This window comes from Podarcis melisellensis (genome assembly GCF_964234715.1).
Source record: "Podarcis melisellensis genome assembly, chromosome: 11".
NCBI lineage: Eukaryota > Metazoa > Chordata > Lepidosauria > Squamata > Lacertidae > Podarcis > Podarcis melisellensis.
The window spans coordinates 35,337,927-35,365,249 of NC_138543.1; the positions used below are offsets into that span (position 1 = coordinate 35,337,927).

The 27,323-nt window shown below is 39.3% G+C and overlaps 2 protein-coding genes across 7 annotated transcripts in view; one reads left to right on the forward strand and one right to left on the reverse strand.

Annotated features, from left to right (window-relative positions):
* The window catches only part of PDE8B (phosphodiesterase 8B), a 41,451-nt gene extending 22,596 nt beyond the window's left edge, over positions 1-18,855 (forward strand). For both annotated transcript variants that reach the window (XM_081929354.1, XM_081929355.1), the window contains exons 6-22: positions 2,009-2,097; positions 3,710-3,788; positions 4,057-4,197; positions 4,603-4,691; positions 6,012-6,072; positions 6,809-6,860; positions 7,295-7,372; positions 7,807-7,883; positions 10,220-10,384; positions 10,983-11,028; positions 12,148-12,286; positions 13,360-13,558; positions 14,320-14,537; positions 15,350-15,479; positions 15,933-16,100; positions 17,339-17,468; positions 18,292-18,855. In XM_081929354.1, coding sequence (XP_081785480.1) covers positions 2,009-2,097; positions 3,710-3,788; positions 4,057-4,197; positions 4,603-4,691; positions 6,012-6,072; positions 6,809-6,860; positions 7,295-7,372; positions 7,807-7,883; positions 10,220-10,384; positions 10,983-11,028; positions 12,148-12,286; positions 13,360-13,558; positions 14,320-14,537; positions 15,350-15,479; positions 15,933-16,100; positions 17,339-17,468; positions 18,292-18,413 — 1,983 coding nt within the window. In that variant the 3' untranslated portion in view covers positions 18,414-18,855. The remainder of the gene's footprint in view (positions 1-2,008; positions 2,098-3,709; positions 3,789-4,056; positions 4,198-4,602; positions 4,692-6,011; positions 6,073-6,808; positions 6,861-7,294; positions 7,373-7,806; positions 7,884-10,219; positions 10,385-10,982; positions 11,029-12,147; positions 12,287-13,359; positions 13,559-14,319; positions 14,538-15,349; positions 15,480-15,932; positions 16,101-17,338; positions 17,469-18,291) is intronic.
* The window catches only part of WDR41 (WD repeat domain 41), a 28,914-nt gene continuing 18,226 nt past the window's right edge, over positions 16,636-27,323 (reverse strand). For 3 of the 5 annotated variants that reach the window (XM_081929427.1, XM_081929423.1, XM_081929426.1), the window contains 6 exons: positions 26,225-26,406; positions 24,257-24,378; positions 23,441-23,529; positions 22,808-22,941; positions 21,685-21,862; positions 16,636-16,965 (listed from right to left, as the gene is read on the reverse strand). In XM_081929427.1, the coding sequence (XP_081785553.1) occupies positions 21,710-21,862; positions 22,808-22,941; positions 23,441-23,529; positions 24,257-24,378; positions 26,225-26,406 (680 nt within the window). In that variant the 3' untranslated portion in view covers positions 16,636-16,965; positions 21,685-21,709. Of the gene's footprint in view, positions 17,003-21,684; positions 21,863-22,807; positions 22,942-23,440; positions 23,530-24,256; positions 24,379-26,224; positions 26,407-27,323 lie in introns of all 5 variants that reach the window. The other 2 variants (XM_081929425.1, XM_081929424.1) reach the window with 2 other exon arrangements.

Below are 27,323 nucleotides of genomic sequence, written 5' to 3' on the forward strand. Positions count from 1 at the left end.
ATCTGGAAGGCAACACATTGACTACCTCTGCTCTGTACCATTCTGTGCTATTAAAATGACATACTTTTTATCTGACAGCCAGCTTCTCAAAGGTCCATTTCTAGTCCTTCTACTCAGGGATTTACTTACCCTGCTGTACAGTGCAGTTGTAGTTGCAAAAGCCACATCCATTCTGTTCTCCTGTCTGTTGCTACCACTTTAATTTACAACCACATATGCATGACATTTTAGGGGTTCAGTACGCATAATATGTAGTGCATGCAGTCTCTGCAGTTTGCAGAAGTTTTGCCCAGGCTGGTTCCCCCTCATCCACCAGCCCACATTGCTCACAAATGCAAGATTAGGATTAAAGCAGGCTCTGCTTGCACAATTCATTCCCCCCCCCCCTTTGTCCCTGAAAGCTTCCCCAAAGCATATGGGGCCACCTAAACAATGTGTCTGTCTTGTGGAGGCTATAGTAGGAGAGGGGATTCAACCCAATAAAAACATAAATAAAAACTTAATTCAGAACATGGAAAACATTAAGATAAGCACCCAGAAGCAAAAACCAAACTGTTCCCTTACACACTGCAATTTACAATTTGCACAATTTGCAATGTACAAGGCACAAACCAATGCTTTCCTTCTTTTCCTTCCTAGGGAGAAAGTAAAAATCTAAACTACGGGCATTTGCACATATCAGTCTTAAATTGCCTTTTAGAAATTATTTATGTTGACATCTGATTCATGTGAAAGAGAAGGCCAAAGAGATGCAATTGTAACATGGATGTTATTTGGCCACGGCAGATTTTGTATTAATAAAAAGCCTGCTTTAAGACTCATTACTGAATCCTCTACTGGGTCAACACTTGTAATTCTAGAAAAGTGGGGACAGGATATTATGGGTCATGTTTTCCTTATGCAAGAAAATGTAGCATCACACCAATAACCAATACATTAAAATTTGTGAAAGTGATTTTGCGCCTACAATGGTGACTGTGACACTGCTACTTTTTCAGTGGGGAGGGGAAGTGGAGACTTGTGTGGCATATTCTTACTGCTATAATTCTTTCAGCAAAAGCCTTTGAAGTTTCTTCAAAGGTTTGTTTGCTGGCCATAGAAACGTTTGTTCATTTATAGGGCAAGTAACATCAGAAAGTACCATCTGCTGAGATAGCCATCAAAGTCTCCATGTGCTCTTAAAAAAGCCCCCCCCCCCCCGATCTTCAGTTAACAACCAGTTTTCCAATGCAATACAGCTAACAGTTTCACTGGCAAAAATCTATAATCGTCAGTGGGAACAGAAATAAGACACCAAATGTTGTGGCTCCTGTATGGCGCAAATTATTTTTCTCCTCCGGTTTTTACTCAGCATTGCCAGTGACCTTTCAAGCACCTTAACCTTGAGCAGTTGCTGTCACTCAATACCTGCCTTACTAGGGATAGGGTAAAATGTTAGAGCCTCCCCCACCCTTCCATCTTTTAAATCGCACCTCTTATGACTTCATGATTCTTATGATTTCATAACTGAATGCTTCATCAGGCTGAACAATTTTAGGGTGAAGACACATTCTCTTTTGTGGGGTAGGATTCATGCTTTCAGCACTAAATGGCCATACCTCTTTTCTCCAGTTTTGTGATTGCCTCCTTCAGGCATGAAAAAAAATCCATTCTCCATATCACAATGCAATATGCTTGCAAAAAGCTCCTAGAAACTGTGTAAGGGGCTGGGAAAAGAGACTCATTGAGACATTATTTATGCCCACTGGTGTGGACAGAACATAGTAGGATGCAGACATTAAAAAGTGCAATACTACCAGTAAAAGAGAATAGCAATTTCACTTTTGGCTCATTCTGTGTGGAACTGATGGGAGTCACAGTTCAACAACACCCAGAAGGCACCATTTTGGGTACCCTGGAATAAGCAATTAGCAGGCTAGATGGACCAGTGGTCTGACAGCTTCATATGTTTTCTGTGTTGATATATGGTATCTTAATTGCATATAAGGCTTTTTTTTCTATCCCCTAGAGATTTTTGGAGAATAGTAGCATCACTGCTTGTTACAATGAACTGATTCAAATAGAACATAGCGAGGTGCGATCACAGTTCAAACTACGGTACGTAAAATTGTGTGCGAAAACTGTTCATGTTCTTGACAGAAAGTGTCCTTGGCAGAAAGGAGGCGAGCTAGTCGCTAGCATGCAGCCCAGAGGGGGAGGAGAAAGGGGAGGTGGCAGCAGGAGGGACCGCTTCAGCCTGCCCTAGCCAAAATCCCAGACATATGCTTAAATATTTAAAAAATCCCCCCGGATGCCCATGTTCCGTGTACAAGACGACCCACAATTTTTTACTTTTGCTTTTTTAAAGCAAATAAGCTCATCTTATACACGGAAAAATACGGTAGTTCCAGGATTTGGGAAGTGCAGACCAAATAATTAACCATCCATCAGGAGTAAGTGCTATTTGGGGCTTGCACAGGGACTCAGCTTCTAGTCACTTGCCTCAGTCAGACTCCTTATTTCTTAAATTCCAAGTATTCACCTTTCTTCCATTGGGCTTTAGTTTCTCCTAATCAGAATATGTTCACCTAAGTAGAGCATTTTGTATATAGTTGGTATCACTATATGAAGCAAACATTTCTTTCATTTTTCTCCTTCCGGGTCCCCCCCCCCCCATCTGCTGTTCTTCCACATGGCTTCAGGGAACTTATACCCACCCACTATCTGAGTTTAAGGTGTTGGCCAGATGGAACAATTCCCACTCTTCTCCCTCTGCATTTTGTCCTGGGGGGGGGTCTGCCGCTCCCCACTCGAGTCAATTCTGTGGGAAGAGAGAAGGGAAAGTCCTGTTGCCTAAGCAGAAGAACTTGTGCAGGGCGTCCACTAACACAATTCATTATGTCAATCCCACCCAAAATGTATACAAATGTGTGCCCTCTTTTGCAAGTGGAGCTGAGGGTCCAATCTACATATAGGCAGTGACTATTCTTGACACTTCCAATATGTGTGTGATTGCATGTGCGCGTATTGTGCCGAAACTGGAAGTCACCCAAAAATGTCACAAAAATGGGTGGGGCAGTGTGTTTACAAGCTTTTCCAATGGTGTTTCAAATGTATGTGATTTCACTTCAACATACAGCACCTCAGAACATAACCCCTGCATAAATGAGGTAAGTGTACTGGGTCCAGAAAATTCTGCTGGCCCCTCTGCCCCAAAATGTACCATCAGTATTTGCCATCCACAAGTCAAGTGCCTACCCAATAAATCAAAATAAATTTGACCCCCATGTGATACTAGACTTCTCTCAGCAAGCGCACATTCCACATTGTAATAGGAATGAGGGAGTCATGGGGGTGACTTACAGAGGAGGATTGCTTATCCCCTCCTTCACTTGAGAATCTTCCCATTTCCCCTCACTTAAGCTTATTCATTGCTCTGGCTAAAGGAAGCATTTACAGAGAGAGAATAAAACGCAGGAGAAATGCAGACAACCAGTATTTTCTTTGCAATATCTACACTGTGAATACATCACATATTGCCTAACAATCCTCTCCATAGATGTATCGTAGAAAAATACATTGAAAATCCTGGTAGAAATGAAAACATACAAATGCAATACATCTTGCAATGTTTTAAAAATAATTCTTTGTGTTTAGTTCATGCACTGATGTAATCCTGACCTGTTGCACTTGCAGATATTAATGGTGTATAATAACTCGTTAATTTCAGGGCTTGCAATTCAGTGTTCACAGCACTGGAACACTGTCATGAAGCCATAGAAATAACTAGCGAGGATCATGTAATTCAGGTATGGAAAAGGCACATTTTTCTTACTCTTCAGAAACCTGTGTATTGATATATCAGTTGATTGAACACCATTGACTTCTGTGGTTGTATGTAGACGTTTGTGCCATATCCCTCCTTTCCTTCTTAAATATCTGTTGGGGGAGGGAGTTCTACAATGGAAATGTATCTAACAGTATTCATACTGGGGACTGAATGCAGCATAGGCATGCGGAATGCATCTTTAAGTTCACGCTTTCCTTGGTTGCTCACATGGTTTCTTTGGTTTATAGTATGTCAATCCAGCCTTTGAACGGATGATGGGCTATCAAAAGGGAGAGCTAATAGGAAAGGAACTCACTGAGCTTCCAAAGAGTGACAAAAACCGTGTGGACCTACTGGACACGATCAACACTTGTATAAAAAAAGGAAAAGTAGGTGACTAGCTAAATTCTACCTCCTGCCTCCTTAAACCTCCTTAAACTGAACAGACCTTTGAGATCATTTTCCTCTGTTGGTAAATTACAAATCTAGGACACCTTAACTTTATTGGAGAACATGTGCAATTGGGTAACCCTGTAACAAAACTGCAAGAGGGAAAGAATTGTGTGTGTGCATGCATAAAATCTGCTTTTGTGCAGAGTTTATTGCCATGTGGAGATTCTGCGATGATGGATTCTCTGCTTGTAGCTTGCTGTCAGTGCATCTATGATTCTCTCACGTAAAAGGTGTCTGAGACTGTGGTGTCACAAAATGCTACCAGCTTAGAAATGTTTATTTTAAGAAAGGGGTTTGTGATCTGAGCTTGCTAGAATGTTGTTTTCACTCATCTTGTTTAGGAATGGCAAGGAGTTTATTATGCACGGAGGAAATCAGGAGACAGCATCCAACAGCATGTGAAGATAACGCCTGTAACCGGCCAAGGAGGGTAAGTTTGTTAATTAAAAGTGCACTCTGTTGTAATGGTTTTCTCTGTTATACATACGTATATAAATAGATGGAATCAGGTTTGACTGTGAATATATACACCTATATGCATAATTATATTTCTATCAAATATAATAATTCCATATAATAGTGCCATGTTTCTTGGCACAGGTCTGGGCTTTAAAGCTCTGTGTCTGAGTGTGTATTTCTTCTCTCTTAGTGCTTTCCGTAGGAAAACCTGCGTTTCACCGCCAAATCAGAGTAAATGGCAATTAGGTTTTCTGCAGGTTGGACCCAGTTTTATGTGTTTGATTCCCCTGAATCTCTGTTCTATAAGCTGGGTTTTCTGTTTGCTTGTTTTAGGATGTGTTTTTTAACACTATTAAAATAATAATAACAGTACACCGCTTGTATAAATGCTTTAAGGTAAAATAAATATTATCCCTTTTCCGTCCCACCAGCTGCTAATTCTCAACTGTACTTCACCTGTGACTCTCACCAAATGCTAGTGCCATTGCCAAGGCACAAGCCTTCTATTACCTGGATTACCTGAGAGTCAAACTACATGTGATGTGGAAATTCCACGACTGGAACACCCATCAAAGCAGCCTTGGGGTTAGGGGCAAATAGTTGAAATAGGGGCAAATAGTTGAATTCCCCTATGCATCTCTGATTCAAACTACTCTCCATACGTTTTCATAGAAAAAAAAGCTGTGAGGAGTTTCAGACTGCAATCTTGTGCACCTTTACTAAAGAGTAAGTTCCCCTGAATTTAGGAGAGCTACTCACATAGGATTCCACTGCTAGTCATGGAATTCCCATGTTGCACATAGTTAGACTCATAGTTGTCCTTAAATAAGGTCTCATCTCTCAGTCTCATTCTTTAAAATGTGAACATAATTGACCTATTCTGTAGGATGAGATGAATAAACCAGTGACAATAATAATTATAGGATTTTTTTAATTTGGGAAAAAAATATTGAAAATACAGTAATTTTATGCAATCTTTATAATTATAATAAGTCAACAGCATCGTATGACTGAATATTGTCCTGATACTTATCATTCCAAAACATCACAGATTAAAAAAAATCACTCTAAAAAATGTTTCCGTTATTTGCTCTTCTGCAATATGTTAATTTAGACATTAGATTTTCTCAAACCTTTCTGACAGTGATGGAGTAGTTAATTAACAGGTTTCTTTTAATTAATCAGATCTGATTTTTTAATTTAAAGTAAGTGGTAACAATTTAATCACCAGTTGTGCCAAAATTATTTTATTTAGTAACAGTGCTTTTGTTGTTTTTGTTAATATTGACAGGAAAATCCGTCATTTTGTATCTATCAAGAAGCTATGTTGCACCAATGACAGCAACAAACAGGTACTGTGTTTTCTTTGTAGTATACAACCGCCTTTCTTGATATCATCCCATAGTAATAACTGTTTTTCTTCACACAGCCAGTACATTATGTAATATTTAAAATATGAGTGCCAAAACATACTATCTGGAAGACTTCACCAGGTAGCATGCAAGTTTATTTGACCAAGCAAAATGACTGGGCCAGATTTTGGGGAGAGAATTATGCAGTCTTTCAAGTTACACAGAATACATCATGTAGCAGAATTTGGTTCCTAGGGAAAGCTAAATTGTTTACAGCTGCAAATAGAGTTGTCAGAAGAAAAGGAAGCACACATCTGCATACCACAAGGTTGTCTGTGCAGCTAAGGTTTAGCTAAATCAGAAATATTGCAAAATTAATGAATGTTAGAATGATGTTGGATAGAAACTAAGTAGTTTCCAGCTGTACTGCTTTAAGAGAATATGGGGGGGGGGGAAGGTTTAGAAATAGGTAAAAATTTATTGGTAAGGATTTGCTGAACTAACAATTTGAATTGGAATACAAAAAAGGGAGGTATGAGGAGGTCCGGGAAATAAGTTAATGGAAAATAAGTAATGGAAACTTTGTGTGTTTTTAATCATTTTTATTTTTGAATTTTTTTATTTTTTTTATTTTTGATTTTCATTGTATTATTATTGAAAATTTTAATAAATATTCTATTAAAAAACACAAAAGTTTATGTGTCTATTTTCTTTTCTTTTTTTCACATGACACCAGACCTACAAGACCCATCGTGATGAAAAGTGTGCAGGAGACCAGTTTCAGTCAGGTTAGAGAATAATCTTTCTTCAAATGGCATCATTTTATAATCATCTAAATTCTCTCAGCAGTGTGTATGTATATATATTTAAGTACCATCAAGGATCTAGCAGAACTGGTACTTTTCCCCCTGAGGGCTTTCCTAGAATTATGCCTACAGATTATGCCTTCTGCCACGTTGGATGGTAGATGCAAAGAGATGCCTGTCTCTCAACAGATTTGCAGGTAGAGAATGTAATCCATTATGTATTGAAATGTGCTTTACATGGTGGTTCAAGGGCAAAATTATTGAGAAACGTTTTGGCTAGCTTAACAACCTACTCTGATCAAGAAAATAATTTTTCTTAAATATCTTTATCCGTAAATGAGAAATTAGTTTAAAAAAATGTGTGTGTGAAAATAAATTCTGGCCACTTTTAAAATACCTCCCTGTAATATTTCTAGACTCTCACTCCTTCAGATGCAAGAACAGGAGAAAAGAATCTATTGATGTCAAATCAATAACTTCTCGAAGCAGCGATGGTAAGGACACCAATGTGTGGAGAATATTTCTAGCAGTTCGGGATCCTGGATTAGATTGCTGCTGCTACTGCCACTGTTCATTTTTGAAGATTTGAGAGAGAGGCACTTGATGTGTCTTCAAGGTTTTTGTTAAAAGTAGCTCCCTATTGTCTGGGCTATTGAGCAACAATAATAGAAAGCAGTACAATTTAGAACAGTGGAAAGTATTTGGGGGCAGAGATGTCTCCATCTCTTCCTGGCAAATAATTTATTACTCTCTAAGAACATAGGATGGGACCGTAGCTTCTTTATTTATTTTATTACATTTATATCCTGCCTTTCTTTCATCGTGGAACTCAAGATAGACCCACACATCTAAAATAATGCAGTGTATGAGGATGTAGATTTTTACTTTTGTTTGTTTTAAATGCCAAAATGTTTCTGTTTAATGGCAGCCCCAAGTTTACAGAATCGTCGGTATTCATCAATGGCAAGAATACACTCCATGACGATAGAAGCCCCAATCACAAAGGTAAGAGTCAACAACTTTCTGATTAAATTTCACACACATCAACAATCGGGACAGATACAGCAAGGCTTGTCAAGGCAGTCAGATATCTTATGATGCGCTCAGCCAACACAAAACAAAAAAAATTTCCTTCCAGTATCACCTTAAAGACCAACTAAGTTAGTTCTTGGTATGAGCTTTCGTGTGCATGCACACTTCTTCAGATACACTGAAACAGAAGTTTCCAGGCCCTTCTATATAGTGAGAAGATGGGGAGGGGTATTACTCAGAAGGGTGGTGGGAATGGGTGATTGGCAGATAGCTGTGATGAGCCTGTTGAGGACTCTTAACGACTGCAATAGGTCTTACAGGAAGAAGCAAGGGGTGAGAAGGTGAAAAGTGGCTTTGTCATGTATAATGAGATAAGAATCCAATGTCTTTGTTCAGGCCAGGTTTCTCCATGGTTTTAAGTTTGGTGATAAGTTGCAATTCAGCAGCTTCTCTTTCCAGTCTATTTCTGAAATTCCTTTGTAGTAAAACAGCTACTTTGAGAGCCAACACAGTATGTCTGACATCGCCCCAATGACCTGGTTTGCATGTAACACTAAGCCAAACCATGGCTAAGTGTGAGCATGATAGTGTGCATCTACTCTCAGTTAAAATCATAACTGCTTCACTCCCCCTCCAGTTATCCAGCTGTTACGCTACCTGGAATTATGTCATGGTTTGGCCTGGCATTATATTGCTGTAGGCAAACTATGAATTGTAGCCACTATTTGTTTTTTGCTTACTATTTGTCTTGAGCATGAGTTCGGACATAACACTACATGCATACTGGACCAATAACTATGTAGTTTCTACTATAGCAGATAAATAAAAGGTGCGGCAACTTAAAGCCCAGCTAATTTTAAGATGTTGCTTATCAAACACATGAATGGAGACCATGCTATTTATTTATTCAGATGCCTCTAATAACTTCTTGTAAACATGTCCTTTTAAATTCACAAGAAATGTACCAAGGATGTTTTTTCTCAAATAGTAACTAATGCTTTATCTATATGAACTATTATTACATAATAGAACTGCCCAACTTGAATCAGTAATCAACTAAGAGCGCACTCCTGTACATGTTCACTTAGAAGCAAGTACCGCTGAATTCAATAGGGTTTACTCCCAGGAAAGAAGGAATAGGATTACAGGAACAAACTTTAATTGCTTAGTCAGTGATGCCAATTTTAATCATGGAGGCAAGTGGTTTTCAACCAGTGTGCCATCGGACCCTACGATGCCTTGAAAAATAATAATAATATTATAATTTATTACTTATACCCTGTCCATCTGGCCAGGCCTCCCTAGCCACTCTGGGCTGCTTCCAACAGAATATTAAAAACAATAAAATATCAAACATAAAAAACTTCCCTAAACAGGGCTACCTTTAGATGTCTTCTAAAAGTCAGATAATTGTTTATTTCTTTGACATCTGGTGGAAGGGCATTCCACAGGGCGGGCGCCACTACCAAGAAGGCCCTCTGCCTGGTTCCCTGTAACCTCACCAACACTTTGAATTGTGCTCGGAAACATACTGGGAGCCAATGTAGGTCTTTCAGGACCAGTGTTATACGGTCTTGGCAACCACTCCCAGTCACCAGTCTAGCTGCCGCGTTCTGGATTAATTGCAGTTTCTGAGTCACCTTCAAAGGCAGCCCCACCTAGAGCGCATTGCAGTAGTCCAAATGGTCAGGGGTGCCGCAGGCAACACTGCCCTCTCTCCCTCTTTTCTTCCCTCCCTCTTCTGATGCCCTCTCATGTCTCTGCCTCCCAAAGGCTTGCATAGCTGTTTATTGCAGCAGCCAAAAGGGTGAGAAGCTGCCAGCGCTGCAGGCAAGGGGTAACATAACTAGGCTCCTAAGCCCCACAGGAGTGCCGCAGAAAGAATGTAGTTGGTTAAGGGAGCTGTAGACTCAAAAAGGTTGAAAACCTCTGATGTAGGCAAATTGTAATCAGTTGTTAATGGTACATTTGTTACTGTTTAGTGTCTATTTTGCACTGATTGTAACAGGGCTTAAAAATATATAATACAGTCTGTCCCTATAACAGTAAGTGATAGCTTTTGCTTATAAGCTTTAAATTATCATAGTACTTTCAATATTCTCAAAAAGGCACCTATTTTGAATTTTTAGCAATACATTAATCTAAGTGGTAAATTAATTAATTAGTTAATTATTTAAATAAGATGATTAATCAACTGCTTTATTCATCTGATGTTCCTTTTACATACTAATTCCTTAATGGTTTCATGTAGACTAAAAATGAGCAATAGCTCTGTTATGTGTTTTTACTTTCTGTTTGTAACCCCGTAGGTCATTAATATAATCAATTCCGCTCAAGAAAACAGCCCTGTTACTGTAGCAGAGGCCTTGGATCGGGTTTTGGAAATCTTACGGACAACAGAACTTTACTCTCCTCAGTTAGGTACCAAAGATGAGGATCCTCACACTAGTGATCTTGTTGGAGGTCTGATGACTGTGAGTAAGAAGACAAATATCAAACAACCAATTTTACTCACTGTTGTGGGGTGTTTCAGCTGAGCTGATGTTCTAAGCAAAATTCCTGTGGCTTCTCAATTGCCTCATTACATTGATAGTACTACAAACCATAACATTCCGTCAGCCTTCTGTTGCTGGTGCTTGTTGTGGGAAAAACTGTTAAGATTTATGTAAGCAAGATATGGAACGCACAGTAGGAGGAATATATTGAACTTTGCCCTGGTTCACCAAAGTGGAGCTCTGTGGATACAGAAAATTGCCTCTGTAAACTGCTCCAGATAAGCAGCCTTGAAGGAGGAGAGCATGCAGCTTTAATGTCAGATTGAATTCTCAGTGGTGGTGCAAGTTTTATAGCGTATTTATTTAAGCAAGCATTCACACATTCATTGTATGTGCTTTTCTAATTATTTGGAGCATAATTTATATTGCTTAGTGCATAAACGTAATGATACCCTAATCCTAATCTTCCCTAACCTTTTGCGGCTTGATCACAATGTCTTTTAAGAGTGCACTCTTCTCCTTTTTTCCTTGGTGTGTGGAATCCGGCAGTGTGCAAATATTTTTTGTTTTATTTCAGGATGGCTTGAGAAGGCTGTCAGGAAATGAGTATGTATTTTCCAAAAGTAAGTTCCCACGTCCAACTCTCTTTAACACATGCCTGTTTTATTTGTTGCTGTTGTTGCAAAGCAATTAAGTCTTGCTGAAAATCACTGGTGCAGAGAATCCTTCAAACACACAATAAAAGGTCCAGTTCTTACACAGCAGTTACTTGATTCAGTAAGGAATATCCAGTGGCATAGCGTGGGTTGTCAGCACCCGGGGCAAGGCAAGTAATTTGTGCCCCCTAACCCGTGGATTTGCACCCCCTAACCCATGGATTTGCGCCCCCTAACCCCCAGATGTTGCGCCCGGTGCGGCCCCCCTGCACCCCCCACGCTACGCCACTGGGAATATCTATGTATGGAAGATGTTGAGGCTTATCTTGGTGGGTATATCCAGCTGTTTCATATGTTCAACTTGACCCCGTTGAACTGGCTCATTGCATCTTCTTGATGGGCTTATACATCCCCATTCAGGGTCACCAGTTGTTACATGTGATTTGCTGCCTGCAACTAGAGGTGTATCAGGACCAGAGAAGACAGTGTTAGAAAACACAAGCTGGGCGATAGGAGTGTGTTAAACACAGAATTGCCCCAGTAACATAGAAAGAGGGTGCCTGGGCATAAAAACTGCAGGGAGGTAAATTACAGGTGAGGGCAGTGCCTTACCACCATGCATGCCACCTTTGCATATGCACCTCCCCACTCCACATCAGGGCAGTTCCATTTACACACACATGAGATTGTAGCCTCTGGATTGGATCCTGATATAGTTATGCTAAGATTAGACCCATTGAAATCAATGAATCACAACAAACAAGTCCCACTGATTTCAGTTACTAAGCCTGGATTCATCCCGTCGTGTCTACCTTGGTCCAAATACTTAATTTCTACTAAGGATTCTTCAGTGTGGTGTAGTGGTTAGAGTGGTGGACTAGGACTTGGGAGACCAGGGTTCACATCCCCACTTGGGCATGAAACTCATTGGGTGGCTGTGGGCCAGTCGCTGCCCCTCTGCCTAACTTATAGGGTTGTTATGTGGATTAACTGAGGAGGAAGAGGAGAACCATGTGCCCCACATTGAGCTCCTTAGAGGAAAAGGCAGAAATATAATTGAAATAAATAAATTTATCATTTCAACAGATACCACGAACCAGAGCCATGGTCACCTCTCTGTGCCAATTACTATCAATGACGTTCCACCCTGTATTGCACGCTTACTGGATAATGAAGAGAGCTGGGACTTCAACATTTTTGAACTGGAAGCTGTTACAAATAAAAGGCAAGCCTTCTCTCTGCATTGTGTTAGATAGAGGTATAGAAGTGGAAGGTGTTGCTGAACAAGCTGTGGCACAAATTAAGCTTGTGTCATCTATGACTTGCTTAGTTGTAGCTGCCTGTCTCTGGCAGTTGTTGATACAGGAAGCTAGGAGTAACTTGTGCTTCCCCCTCCTGTGCTTCCTGGTGGATGTGTGGAGTGGGCATGATTCCCAAAGCTGCCAGAATAACACCCTTTTTACTTCATGTTACATTTGTTGTGGTTAGTTTAGCAAGAGCAGGATAGATCTATATGCAGCTCCATCCTTTCTGTCTTGCGACTCCCTTCAAGAGTTACTACATGGTGCCACCAATCAATCTTTCTTTCTTTCTTTCTTTCTTTCTTTCTTTCTTTCTTTCTTTCTTTCTTTCTTTCTTTCTTTCTCTCTCTCTCTCTCTCTCTCTCTCTCTCTCTCTCTCTCTCTCTCTCTCCACTTCCCATTGAAATTAAGCTTAAGAACATGCAACTGCATGTTAAATCTATTATGCCCCTATGACCCCTTGCCTCTTCAGGCCAGAATACATTAAATACAGTTTGAGGTGTTAAAGCTCCCCCTCCCCAAGCTGTCAGCCCTCCTAAAATGCTGCTCGGCTGCTGTTTGGCACAGAAAAGTAACTGCCATTGACATTGATGACAGCTTCTCATCTGTGCCAAACAGCAACTGAGAGAGGGAGCTCTTAATTAGAACTACAGCACTGGAAGATAGTGGTAACCCTTCATGCCTTTGCGCCATGGTCCTGATCCTAATTGCCCCCATGTAGCTGCTGTTTTTAAAAAAGGACTGCACAATGCCAAGCTGTGCATTTCACGTCATGTAATTTGGCTCTTCCTTTCATTCCTTCCTTTTATATAAGTCTCCCCACTGTCAAAAGGCTGATTGTCAACTTCACATGGCAAGCAAGCACACACAGGGATAGTGGTGAAATGTATCCAGTAAATGGAAGCTGTTGCTAACCAAAGTCTGCAAGAGCAAGAAGACTGATAACGAGTGCCTTTCCTGCCTTGTTTTACCATCTCCCTTTCCAATTATGTTTCAGGCCACTGGTTTACCTGGGTCTGAAAACTTTTGCCCGCTTTGGTGTCTGCGAATTTTTAAACTGTCCCGAAGCCACACTGCGAGCCTGGTTCCAGGTGATTGAAGCCAACTACCACTCCTCCAATTCCTATCATAACTCCACTCATGCAGCTGATGTCTTGCATGCCACAGCTTTCTTTCTGGGGAAAGAGAGAGTTAAGGTACAATTTTTGCTGAGATTTCCTATACTTATGTTCAACAAGTTATGACCGGGTGTTTCCATGGTATTTATTTGAAGTCCCTCACTGCGCTGCTTACTATCTGAGAGTAGTTATACAATCATTTTTATATGGAAAAATGTCACTATGTGGTGGCATCTCCCAATCATTTTTCTATGGTTATTGATATTTATAAATCAGCAGTGGGGAACCTTTGGCCATGAGTCTAAGTAGACACACCGGGCTTCCCCATTTTGGCCAAGCCATGCCCACATGCCCTACACTTGATGTCATATATGAGGTGTGGGGCATGTAATGCAGCTGATTATCAGGGAACGGTGCATGGGGCACACAAAGCATTGACAATCAACTAATGGTCAGTGCTTACATAGCTTTATTTATAATGCTATACAAAAACAGATTACTTGACATTGTTATGGTGTCAGGTCATCTGACAGGTGGAAAGAATAAGAATCTGGTCTGCTGGCCAGATCCAAACCCCCAGCTGTTGTAAATGGATCTTCAGAAGATGAAAATGAGCTGCATCTATGTAGCCATTGAAACTAATGCTGCATTCCCCATAATTATGGGTGGATTACACTGGATGGGTAAATTTCCCATCGTGAAAATTACAAGAAACTCCTGCCTCTAGATTTTACAAACTCACCCAGACTTGCATATCAGTGACTCTACTGGTGATTACTGTTACATTTTTATTTTGATAAATACTGTATAGGTGAACGAGACTTAATTCTTTCTTGTAGGCAAGCCTTGATCATTTAGATGAAGTGGCTGCATTAATAGCTGCAACAGTTCATGATGTGGACCACCCAGGACGGACCAATTCTTTCCTGTGCAACGCAAGCAGTGAGCTTGCTGTACTCTACAATGACACTGCTGTGTTGGAAAGCCATCACACAGCTCTGGCGTTCCAGCTCACCGTAAAAGACAACAAGTGCAACATTTTCAAAAGTCTCAATAGGTTAGCTTCCTCACAGTTCTCTTTGTTTTGAGTACATGAAGATACATTTTTTTGTGGTTGTGTGCAAGATCTGCCTCCCCCCCCCCAAAAAAAATTCTGTTTATAGATGGATGTCTGGAATTTTGTGTCAACAATCACATCAGTGCTCCAGAATGCAGAGGGTTGGCCTATATGAGATTGCTAGCATTCATCAGCATATGTCCAAAACTTGGGTTTTTCTTTTTTTCCCCACACATTTATCTGCTATGGTCAGCATTCTCATGGGAATGTTGCCTTTCTCCAAATTTTGGACACTTATTGTAACATACATATACAGTAGTTAAAAAAACACACACAACCCAAGCACCTCTATCTTCCATATCTGTGCAGTGTGTACCAATTATATTCCAAGTTGAAGTGTTATGAAAATGTATTTCTTCTCCAGAAATTTGGGATATTTGCCATTTTTTAGGAAAAATAGTTGGGCCTGTACCTTGGGATTACATAGATGAATACTTACTCACTTTGTATGAATATGTGAAAGTGATTACAAGGGATGTATTCATAATGTGATTCTTTGGCTGGAATGTTAAATGTGAATTTGGAGGCCTGATACCATACCTGGGAAATAGTGAATGGCTGCAGATGGTGAGCCACACTACTGCTTAGCCAAGATTCCTCTTTTTTAACAGTATTTGATAACTTTCTTTAGAGCAATATTAGCCCACTCCTGCTCTATCTCCTTTTATAATCCTTTCTCTTAAACCTTCCTGCTTCCCGTGGGGATCCAAATGTTCTGAGTTCTTAAACACTCTTCTTTTCCCTTTTCCCAGAAATCATTACCGAACGCTTCGTCAGGCAATTATCGACATGGTTTTGGCAACAGAAATGACAAAGCATTTTGAGCACGTGAACAAGTTTGTGAACAGCATCACCAAGCCTATGTCCTCGGAAGAAGCACAGGTATTTTAAGTAGATGTATATTATGTGCATTTCAGTGGCACTTTCTTTTCATATTACCAGAATTCATACATCCACAACCAGGATCTGTGTTTTATGCTATTAGGTGCAAACAATGTCCAGGTGCTCAATCTCATAATAATATATTACACAATGTGCATTGTTTCTCTTCCGCTGATGGAAGGCATATAGAGCAAAAAATACAGTAACTGGATTGCATGAACCAAATGTCACATAATGCATCACATTGTCATACAATAAATCCACATCTGTACGATACAATAAAAGGGACATATAACACAGTAGGCTCTCTTGTACTGCTTCCTAAAACAACCAGGTTTGTGCAGGGTTGTTTCTTATGTTAAGGTGTAGTTTAAAAGTGTTATGATAGTGTTTTCATAGCAGTTGTGAGCAGTTATGCTAACCCCCACATTTAACTATGTATCTGCATTTCAGAATGAGGGTAGTGACTGTGAATGTACAACCAATCTCAAGAACATTCCAGATAATCAGACGTTGATTAAGCGCATGATGATCAAATGTGCAGATGTTGCAAATCCATGTCGCCCTCTAGAACTGTGTATTGAATGGGCTGGGAGGATTTCAGAAGAATATTTTGCACAGGTATGGCTTTATAATTTTAAAAACTGAATACTAACATAGCTTTTAGCACGAGAAAAATAATTTTACTTCTAAAATGCTCTTGTGTTTTCAGGTGACTAGAAAGCACATGCTATCTGTATTTCCCGCTCAGCTTCCACCATAAATAACAGCTTCATATGCCATGACAGAATTCATTAAGTATAAATCAGTTTAAGCTAGCAGATGCTAAGCAAGTGCACACTCTTTTTAAAAAGATACTGGAGTGATTCAGAAGCACTTTGAACACTGCAGCAAAAAAAACAACCAACCAACCTCAATTCGGCAAAGATTTGAAGATTCTGCTGAAAATCTTTGATTAGAATGTGTTATGTAACTGAAAAAAAGCATGAAAATTATGAAATCAGACTTGGATGATTGTGATGCAGTCAAAGAATCTCAAATTGTGAAATCTGTTATGTGAACTGCTATTGGGGGGGGGTGGCCTGGGTAGATTATTTGAACAGCCAAGAAAGGCAATGCAGTGCACTGAACAAGTAGAGAAAATGGAAGGAACCAATTTGTGAATTGACACTTTACTTATTTTTTATTGAAGGCATTTATATACCACTTAATCATTATCATTTCTAAGCAGTATACATGAGACTTTATAGCCCGAGAAGGCTGCACTGATGCAATTGGATGGAAATATTTTTGAGTGAGAGTGAAGTTCTTCATGCCTCTACAACATCATAGCTGCTTCCTGGTGTACAGCTATTCCCTAGTCCAGTGGTTCACTCGGCCACCTTTGAAGCAAACCATTCTGGAACTGCATCTGCTCACCTTGCCCTGTCCAACTGGTTTTAGCACTTGAGGCTGAGTGTTCATTCTTTTCCTCTGGCTCATTTTCCTGTATGGGAACAGCAGCAGCAAAATCCTAAACTGGACTTAAGAGATATTGATTATTTCAATTTGTACCCTCCTTTTCTACATACATGTGCCTATGATGTGCAAAACGCCTGTTCATCTTCTGGGATAGTTTGAAGCAGAAACTAATCTTCAGGTCCCATGGATTTTTTTCTCTCATAATTTTGGGGATAGCAGTTCTGTGCTCCTGCTCCAGGTAGAATATTTTTAATTGCAACTGCAAGTAAGGTTTATTTTCCTGAGCTACTGCTCTGTACTGTTAAGATTATATGGTATACACACATACACCCCCTAAAAAATTGTGTAATCTTTGCTTTGGCTGCACAAACTGACTACAATTATTTTGTTTTCTACAGACGGATGAAGAAAAGAGACAGGGTCTGCCAGTTGTTATGCCAGTTTTCGATCGAAACACCTGTAGCATCCCCAAGTCTCAGATATCCTTCATTGATTACTTCATAATGGACATGTTTGATGCTTGGGATGGTGAGAAGTTGCATTTTCTTTTTTCTCTGTGGAAGAACAAATTTCTTACTGTTTCACCTCAAAGGTGGTAGGATATGAACGTCTAAATCCATATGGCCAGGGACTGTGCATCACAGAATAAGCCCAAGTTCTGGGTTACCCAGCACCCATGGGAAATCTGTGCTAGTGCAGATAGCACAACCTCTCAGGCTGGGGTGATTGCAAATTGCACACCGCTGGTGAATGTGTACTTTTAATGGTGAATGCAGGTGAAAAAGAGCCTCCCCTAATGAACTGATTTTAGGGATTACTATGTTTTATGGCAGCTCAGTAAGGACTACAAAATTGCTTTGGATTATTTTTCAAGAATTTTTAAATGGTTGCTGTTCTGAAATAAATTTTATTTTCCAGTTTCCTAACTAATGATCTAATTATGTAGCCAAAATGACACTGTCAACTCACAAGCCATCAGCAGGATTGGGAAAACAGCCCAATAAAAACTGAGCATGACAATGCAGGAATGGAAACTTGAGGGGGGGGTGTATGCTGAGTAACCTGAAAAACAGCATGCCTGGTTGACTGGCACCTCGAACAGGAGCATATTCCATGCTGCAGCATTTTGTTGCAGGTCCCACTTGTGCTTTTGGAGAAAGTTAGCCACTAATAAAACTAGGTATATTTTTTTGTATATACTATTCTTTGTTTAGTACCAGCAGTTGACTAAATAATTCAGTACAAAGGCTGAAGACTATTCACTGTGAGAACACTTCCCTGAAGTTGACGCTATGTTTTTTCAGTTGTTGGGCTTTGACAGTAAAGCATTTCTTTTCTCTTCCTCTCTCAGCATTTGCACATCTACCTGTTCTGATGCAACACTTGGCAAATAACTACAAACACTGGAAAACACTCGATGAGCTAAAGTGTAGGAGCCTCCGACTTCCTTCAGAGAACAATAATGGAAGCTGAAGGGAGGATATGGAACATCATAGCCTACCACTCACACTGTGAACCACTTACTGGTATGAACCCAAGAGGGGGCAATTTCCTTCACAATGAAGTAACCAACAGGGCAGCATGGAGAAGACTATTGTTTCTCAATTTTAAATTGTTCTAAATTCTACACAACTTTGTTTTTTTATATATAAAAATGATAATCGAGAAACCAATATATGCTTTATAGAGCTATTCTCTTTTTGTGGCACAATGGATCCTTTTAAATGTAATTTTATATAAAACAAATTGTTATAATTTGTCAAATTATATGATTGGTGTAAGTTGTTCACAGGCCAGGATCAATTATACACATGAACTCCATGTAAGAGGGCAGAATTCTACAAAAAGCTAGCTTCTCTGGAATAACTATCAGTAACATTTGATAGACATAAGCATTTTGGGGGAGCCTGGTTTACAAGAACTTTAAAACAAAACAAAAAGCGATTGGAGAAAGAAATTTGAGGGGGTAAACAGCAAATTTAACTGTCCTTTCTTAGAACAAAATAATTATTTTAATAGCAAAGTTAGTTAATTAACTATCAACTTTGTTCTTTTTTGTATATGGTACAATTTCTGTGATCTAAACCTGTCTGTGCATACTGCTTCCCTCCTTATGCTGGCTTTCCTGCGGACTTAAATGTTAGGAGGCCATCTGCATGCACAATAGGAATGCAGCCACAGAAGTAGCTCCATTACTAAAGTTGCACAGTAATGTGGGGACTCGACACACTGTGGTTTCTAGATACACAAGGAGACCTGGGAGCTGCTTTACTTATTAAACCAATTTTGTATAAAATTTTAGTACGCAGTAATTAAGCCCATAAATTTGAGCCAATCTGTTCTCTTCTCTGCCTTCTAAACAGGTGACAGTGAGCCATATTGTGAAAGTCCAAACACGCAACTAAAGTCAGGGACTGGCACTTGTTGCATCTGATGCTTCAATAGCACAATCATGCTTTGTGATGTTGTACAGTTCCAGTTTTACATCTGCCTGCTAGAATGGGGAGCAGTGTGTAACAGATGCTTATTTACATGAGCCATAAGGAAAAGAAACCCTGCTTAGATAGATATGCACACCCTCAAGCCATATTCAAAAAGGTCTCCAGAATCTACACTTGTACAGAGGCATCCTATTATCTTTCTATGAAAAGGGAAATGGCTGCTCATACATTGTATTTCCCTCACAGAGGACAGGAAAGCCCCTGTGCCTTTATTGTGTCCTGGACTGCAGCCATAGTAATTACTCTTAAGACAGTGACCTTAATATCAAGGACCCAAGACAATGTATACACTAAATATAGTCTATAACGTTAAGAACAGAACAAAAACACAAGGTTCAGGTTGTATTGCTATTTGATGCAAGCTGCTTCAAGAGCCCCAGATAAGAATGATGTATTTTTTTAAAAAAATAAAAAGTAATATAGACCTAATAAGATTCATTTTTAAATTATGGATAGGGAGGTCCTCTTGGGCAAGCCCCATAAAAATGGATTGAAGTTGCATTCTTACCCACCTACCATTCATTTCACTAGGGCTCCTGTAGGAGTGAATCCTAGTGAGTTGTGCTATTTTCCAAAGTACGATGGAAAATGATTTCAAGTTTCAGGATACCCCCCTGGAGTGAACACTTTGAATAATTTTTAAATATACAACTGACAGACAGAGAATGGGAAGCTCTTTTCATTTATTTATCTTTCCTTATCATTTTCTCTCTTTTCATTTATTTTTTTATCTTTTTATTTCCCTTTTCTGCTTTGCTCCTGCTTCTGGGTTGTTTGTTTTTTAATGTCAGTGAGGGGATTTTATGCAAATGAAGGTGGAAGATGGCAGGTGAAAGTCCCTGTGTGAGAGGCAGGGAAGATCTCCCAGGGTGGGAGAAGATTAGGAAGCTTTCAGGTGAGAGTTGGGAGGGGCCACCTCTTTCTGTGTGAAACAAGGATTGAGATCTACCTTTGAGAGAGGAATTCACATTTCCCCTCCTCTTTTTCTGTTTTTGTACTGTAGCATGAAAAGCCTTTATAAAATCTTATCAAAAGAAAGAATATGATTTATAGTTTTTGACCAGTAGTTAGCCAATTTGATGATTTTCTAAGTCAGTACAAGAACTATCAGTGACACAAGGTCCTTCAAATTAGTCAACTATTTCTTAACGCTGCACATTACAAGGGACTCTTCTAATGCTGAAATGCATATGATCTGATATAAAGTATTACACTGCCCTACCAAAAGAAAAAAAACTTTGGCCATCTCCATATTTTTGTGCTGAGTCCAAGGAGGAAAACCAGGTGAAGTAAACAATAGTGTTACTACTGATGAAAAATGATTGTAGCTTACATAATGTGCCAACATTTTTTCAATGTTTTGTATCAAGTTATGTAAAATACTGTAAAACATTCATATACTTTCCATGCAGAGAAATGTATAGAAGCTATATTTTTGTTAGAACTCTAACAGCACCTAACTTCCCTTGCTATGTATTATAATGCTACATTGTGTTGTTTAAAGAATGGTGTGTTCACTGCAGTATTCATAAGTTCCATTATGTACTAATAGCAAAGCTTATATCTGATTAAATTTTAATTCATTTTTATTCACATAGCCTTAGCTCCAGTTCTGTTACAGTTAAATGTGTGTGCCTTCTCTTCATGCTCTCATTCAATCCAATTTTTTCATCATCAGCAGAATACACAGTAATTGAGACAGATGTAACAAAAATCCTGGGGTTTAAGGTATATAAACTTACAATTAGACAAAATGCACCAGTGTAAGACTACATTATCGAAGAAGCTCATCTCATTCAATGCCTCCCTCAGAGCAGTTTTAGTACCTTTTTGTTTGGGCATGCCCCTATTGATTGCATGTTTTCTGTTAATACATGAGTCAACTTACATTTGACAAACTATCCCAACTGCTCTAGACAACCCTTTCAGAATCCACTGGTAAGAGGGGCCTCTCCCAAAGTTATCAGTCCACTTTAGTTCAACCCTACAAGATGCTATGTAAGTTAGCTGTTGATATAAAGGAGTGGTTTCTATGAGGGTAAGGTAAGCTCTTTCTGCACCTCACAGTCCACCGTCTTTGGCAGTGACATAGAGGAAAACTTGGCAGTCTTGTGGGTTAATAGTTCCTCAATGCTGATTAAAGTGTTTTTTAAAAAGGTTCCAGGAAAAAAAATACACACAAGTTTTTTTAAACAAATACTTAAGACTTTAAATAGCTTATTTCTATTATTCATATTCCATACCTTTATCCCATATATTTACGTCCTTTTAGATCCTAAGCTGCAAATCTTCACTTTGTTCTAACTTATGAAATAACAGTAAGCTGCGCAATCTCGACTCTCGTTCTCCATCTTTCCACAAAATAACAAGGTGATCAGCAGAGCATGTTGCCAGGCCATGTTCACTGAAGTACAGGAACATCTACAACAAAAACTGTATCATCAATACAATATACTCAACTATAAGACTTTTTTTAATCAACATTCACAAAATAAAGTCAAATAAAGTAACACACTTGCCCAAAATGGTAACGCCTCAAGAACATAAAAGCAACCTGGTTAGGCTCGAGTATATGGGAGACAGCAAAAGATATAATCATAAAATAAGCCAAACAGAACTAGAGCAGCAGGAAGTATGGAGCCAATTCTGTGCCCCTAAAACAAATTCAAGAAGTGAGAGGAAAAACCAGGACCCAATGAACTATTTTAAGAATGTTCAAGGGCACGGGCATGCCTAGCAGTTTTAAACTTTTTTAAAAAACAAAACAAAACAAAAGAATATTATGCCTGCTTCTGAAAGTTACCTCAATAAGAAGCAGTTTTTATGAACAAGCCCAACTTTGGGGCATGTTGAGCAAGTTGCATGATTCATTTTACATGCCAAAATACTGGTGCAAATAGGACAAATACATAATTATAGTTGCAGTTCTATACATACTTACCTAGGGATAAGTCTCATGGAATTTAGTGGGACCTACTTCTGGGTAAGCATGTAGAGAATAGCACAGGAAGTATTTTCATATGTAGTAAAGACAATGTTGAATGAAGTAGTTTGCTATTTCTATTTCCTCTAGTTTATTAGAACTGTAACTAACATACCACTCAAAGTATGAGGCACCTGAGAGTCAAGGTAAGAGTTTTCTTCCCTGGTTTGTGTCATAATAGAACACAAAAAGAAAACAATGAATGGCTTCTAGGCTGAGACTTCAATTTTCACAGACTACTGAACTTGCATGTCTCAAGATCCAATTAGGGAAGAAGTTCTGACTCCTTATACAGTCTCAAATAAATCTAGTCCCTATGTAGCTGTTTAAGAGAAATAGCCCTTATAGTTACAGGAACAATAGCAGCAATAATTCCAACAAACCTGAACAGCTAAAGAGTGCCCAATCAAATCCCCAATGAGATCCAAGGAGAAAACAGTGGTGCTCTCTGGTGGCTTTTTAGCTGTATGACTGGCTTGTTTACTTGTCCTTCCAAATCCCCACATACTGAAAAAACCTGGAAAATAGACAGTTGGTTGAAGTAAATGAGTTTCCTGCAGACTACATCAGGTTTCTACTTCTTCATTCGTTTGCTTCCTGCCAAAATCCAGGCATTCAAATCAAGCGGACGACCAAACTCCATGAACTTATCAAAAGGGCCATGAGATGTTTTGTTACCACAAACTAGTGGCTGTCAAATGATGGCCCTTAAGCTAACCAAGGCATATAAAATGGGATGCTGTCGAACTAAATATATTTGGCAAACATAAATATACTTCTAGCCAGCCAACTCAATGGTCAGTATCTTACAAGCTTCTATATGAGAACAGCTGTGTAGAAATGGCTACATGTACATTCACATTAAAATGTCTCTCTTGCTTTCTGAGCAACTTTCACACAAACAAATTTAGCAGAGTGACTAAATAACATTTTAATTTTGTGCAGCCCTGGCCACTCTACAGCATGTTCCTTCTATCTCAGATATTGTGTAAACAATCCTCATTCTGGATACAAACCTGAAGGAACAGGCTCAGCTGTAAGCTGCTGTTTTTCTCGTAATTCCCATATGCGAACACTGCCATCTTCTGAACAGGAGATTATTTGCCTGTAAAGCAAATGTGACTTACTTATTACTGGAGTGTCATGCAGAACCACAGTAGCAGAATTTCACAAAACAAAGACTCTGTAATTGTGACCTAATGTTTAGAATTAATGTTCCCAGTGGGCCTGCTTTCTGAAGGATACCTTGCTATCAGCCCAGTTTCAACTAACATCGACAACAGAGGTGATTCTGGCAGTCCCTGTCAAAGAAGGCAGGCAGGAGATATTGCCTGAGTGTGGAGTAAATCCATTGCCACAAAGACTGCTCTTGTCCTGGTGCTATTTAATAACTATGTGCTGCTGCTGGGAGAGATCTTTGGTCAGTGGTGGAGTCTGGGCTCTCAAATCTCAGCAGTGCCCTGTGCAACCCTAAAATCCCTCCCACCTCCGCCTCCCAACCTCCATTCTACAGCATTGTTGTGGCACCACCGGCAGCATGGCAGCCAATATTAGCAATAATGTGTTTAATGAACATGAATGGGTTTCTTTTTGTTAATTGTACACCAGAATTTCAGTACTGCAATTTAAAAATAAATAAGTGAGCAATTCAGGATAAATACCAGGATTATCATGCAGCCAGGGAAGCAAAATATAACAGGTCAATGGTTGCTCAAATATTTTATAATGAAAGGTTGGGGGGTTGGGTGAAATGAACAAACATCAAGTGTGGCCCTCTTCATCTTTCTGGTCCTTATATTTCCAGCGTATGAAAAATTTAGTGTAACTTGCACCTGTTTGGAACTTTTGTAATGTGCAGGACAGTGGAGTCATGAGCAGTCTTCTGGAAGGCAATCACACGCTTCATTTGAAGGTTATACACGTATATGCCCTTTCCAACAGCAGCGAACACACACTGGAAAGAAAATTCAATAGAACATCTTAACAAAGCAGACATATTACGTTGTGTAATGGATTTCCAGGAGGACTGTGACACTGTTACCTTTCAATCTAAACCAAATAGCTCAGAAGGCAAGAGGTGCGTAGCTCCTTAAACTGTAATTACCACTATAATTACTAAAATAGTTTTTGCATTATGCCTCAATTCATATAAATAGTACAATCCTATTGCTGTCGGTGGCATCTAATAAACTATAAAGCACAGCCAGCTATTTCCATCCACAACCCTTTTCAAGGCCCGTAGGTTTGTAAAAACCTTGTTCTGCCAGACCTTTGCTGGCCTATGTGTTCAGTTTCTTTCTAGCCCCCTGCTGCTGACTACAATTTAACAGATTTACTACTGACTGGGTGCATTTGGTCAAAGAAATCTCTGCTTAATAAGCTGAGATATGAAGAAGCCACACATGACCACTTTGTTTCTCCCTTTGTGCAAGCAGGAAAACAAACCAGGTAGTCTCATTTAGCCATAGCTTGCCATTACAACTGAACCAGTAGCTATGATTAATGGCTTTCAAGTAAGAAAGGAAATTAAAAGCCAATGTTAAACTATAACTTTGTATTACGACTTGTTTGGCAGCCATTAACCACAGTTTCACCATTTGGAAATTATCAGGAAACTGTGATTAATTTATTATTATTATTATTATTATTATTATTATTATTATTCTGTATTTGTTAGTTGCTTTTCTTATTGCGTTACTCAAAGTGACATATTAAAACCAATAAAAACTTAAAAACATAACCATTCAAATAAAAAGCTAAACGCAGTTAAACAAAAATGGTAGTTAAGTGAGGCTTCCTGGCTTGTTTCCCTGCTCAAACAAGGGAACAGCAAAGTGGCTGCCATGGGTACATTATGCTTGTTCATATCTCAGCTTTTTTAAGATGAGATTTAATCATTTGAACAGGGCCACTGTGTTCCTTTGCGTTTTATGACAGTATAATGTGTATATTTTATGTTATTGCTTTTATGGCAGAACCACAACCTACAAGCATTAAAAAATGCCTAACACAATGTGCTCTAAAGTAAGTTAGTAAACCTGCAACAAAACATTGCTGTATTGTCCCAGCTGCTAACATTGTTAGGGAATCCCACAATCCTAATTAGGCCTGCTGGGCCACTTTGGGCAAACCACGCCCACCCATCACTCAGCTGATGTCATACACTATCAGGTGCAGAGATCTGTTATTTCTAGACTAAGCACTAAGGATTAAGATTGGAGTTAAGGGTGAACACCACAGCACAAAGACCAGATATAGGTCTTTGACAGAATCTCTCACTTCTGATCTTGGCGCTGTGGGGCTAAGAAGAACAACAAGCAAAAATTGACCATGCTCAGAAATGCCATTTGATAAAATTGCATCCAAAAAAGATATCTACTTGATTTCTACTAATCTAATAATTGCTAACTTAATGAAAAGGCACATTATTTTTGTGAAGAATACAGCACGCATTGCAAATCTGGCAGCCATGCTATATAGGTTCCTTGTCCTATTCTATTCAGTGCCCAAACCCCAAAACACACTCCATTTCAAGTCTGAAATGACTGAAATTCTGCAATCATTTAATGGGATTCTCACAGGAGTAGTTTCATTGGATTGAGCCTGTAGGAGTTCACCGAAATTTACAAAGCTAAGACAAGTTCTAAAATTAACCTTTCGCTCAGGACTCTCAATCTGCATTTCTTGTTGGGATGTGAAAATAAATAAAGCATAAGTACATATTAAATCAGCATTTTTTTAACCAGACACAGAAAAACAATTGTAAGTCTCATTTTTTTAATACTGTTTAAAACTTTCACCTCCTCATCAGAAGCTAAATGTTGAATTGAAACTTCATTTTGACTGTGCGATAATTTTATTTCTTGTTGTGGGTCAACGTGAAGAGAAGCATCCCATCTGCGTTCATATGCATGCATGGTCCAGTCCAATGCATCCCAGACTATCAGCTCACCAACATGAGAGCCTGTTGCAAAAGTCAGATCTAGGCACCAAAAATATTAGAGTTTGCATAAATAAACACCTATTTACACAGAGGCTCACAAGCTAATCAGATAACAAGCAACGTCAATGCAAATCGGGCTCTGCCTGGCCCATTTCCAACTGACTCGGGAGAACAAGACTCTGACAGACTTTAGCAACAAAGCCAGCCAAGGTTACTAGACTACCAAAATGTTTACCAGCCTGCTTTCCCACCTACACAAACCTACAATAGACATTAGTGGCTGTAATGCCTGGTCACCTGGAGGTACTGGTAAATTTCACTGGCTACATGGGACAACTATTTGCAAGCCTAAGTAAAATTCTAGCCAGTAGCTGGAGGAGAAAGCCCAACGTGGAAGCACCATTTGTACATATAATAAGAAATGCAATAAAAATTAAAGAGAAAAATACAATCTAAACAAAAATAGTAAAACTACTCTTATCATGTCTAACAAGCAATTGCACAAAATTCAAGCGCAGCAGAAGGCTGCACACTCACTTTTGCACTGCAGAGAGCTGATGGGGGGAGAGGGGGGAAAAGACAACTCTGAGTCCAGAAGTGTTTTTTGTTTTGTTTTTAATCCACCAGCCCTGCACCCCCACCCTGAGAATATCAGAATAATTACAGTTTTGCAGGGACATCTCATATATACCCTGGATAAGTATGGTGAATGTTGTTGATTCCACAGCAATGTTTCACACTGGAGATGAAGCTAAACACAAGACACTGCTTTCACATTTAAATTGACTCTTCTGGATTAAGATTAATAATTGTACTGTAAAGACTTTAACACTAAGAGAGCCAATATGGTGTAGCGGTTAGATTAGAACTGATGAGACCCAGGTTCTAATCCTTACTCAGCCATGCAGCTTACTGAGGGACTTTGAGCCAGTCACCATCTCTCAGCCAAACCCACC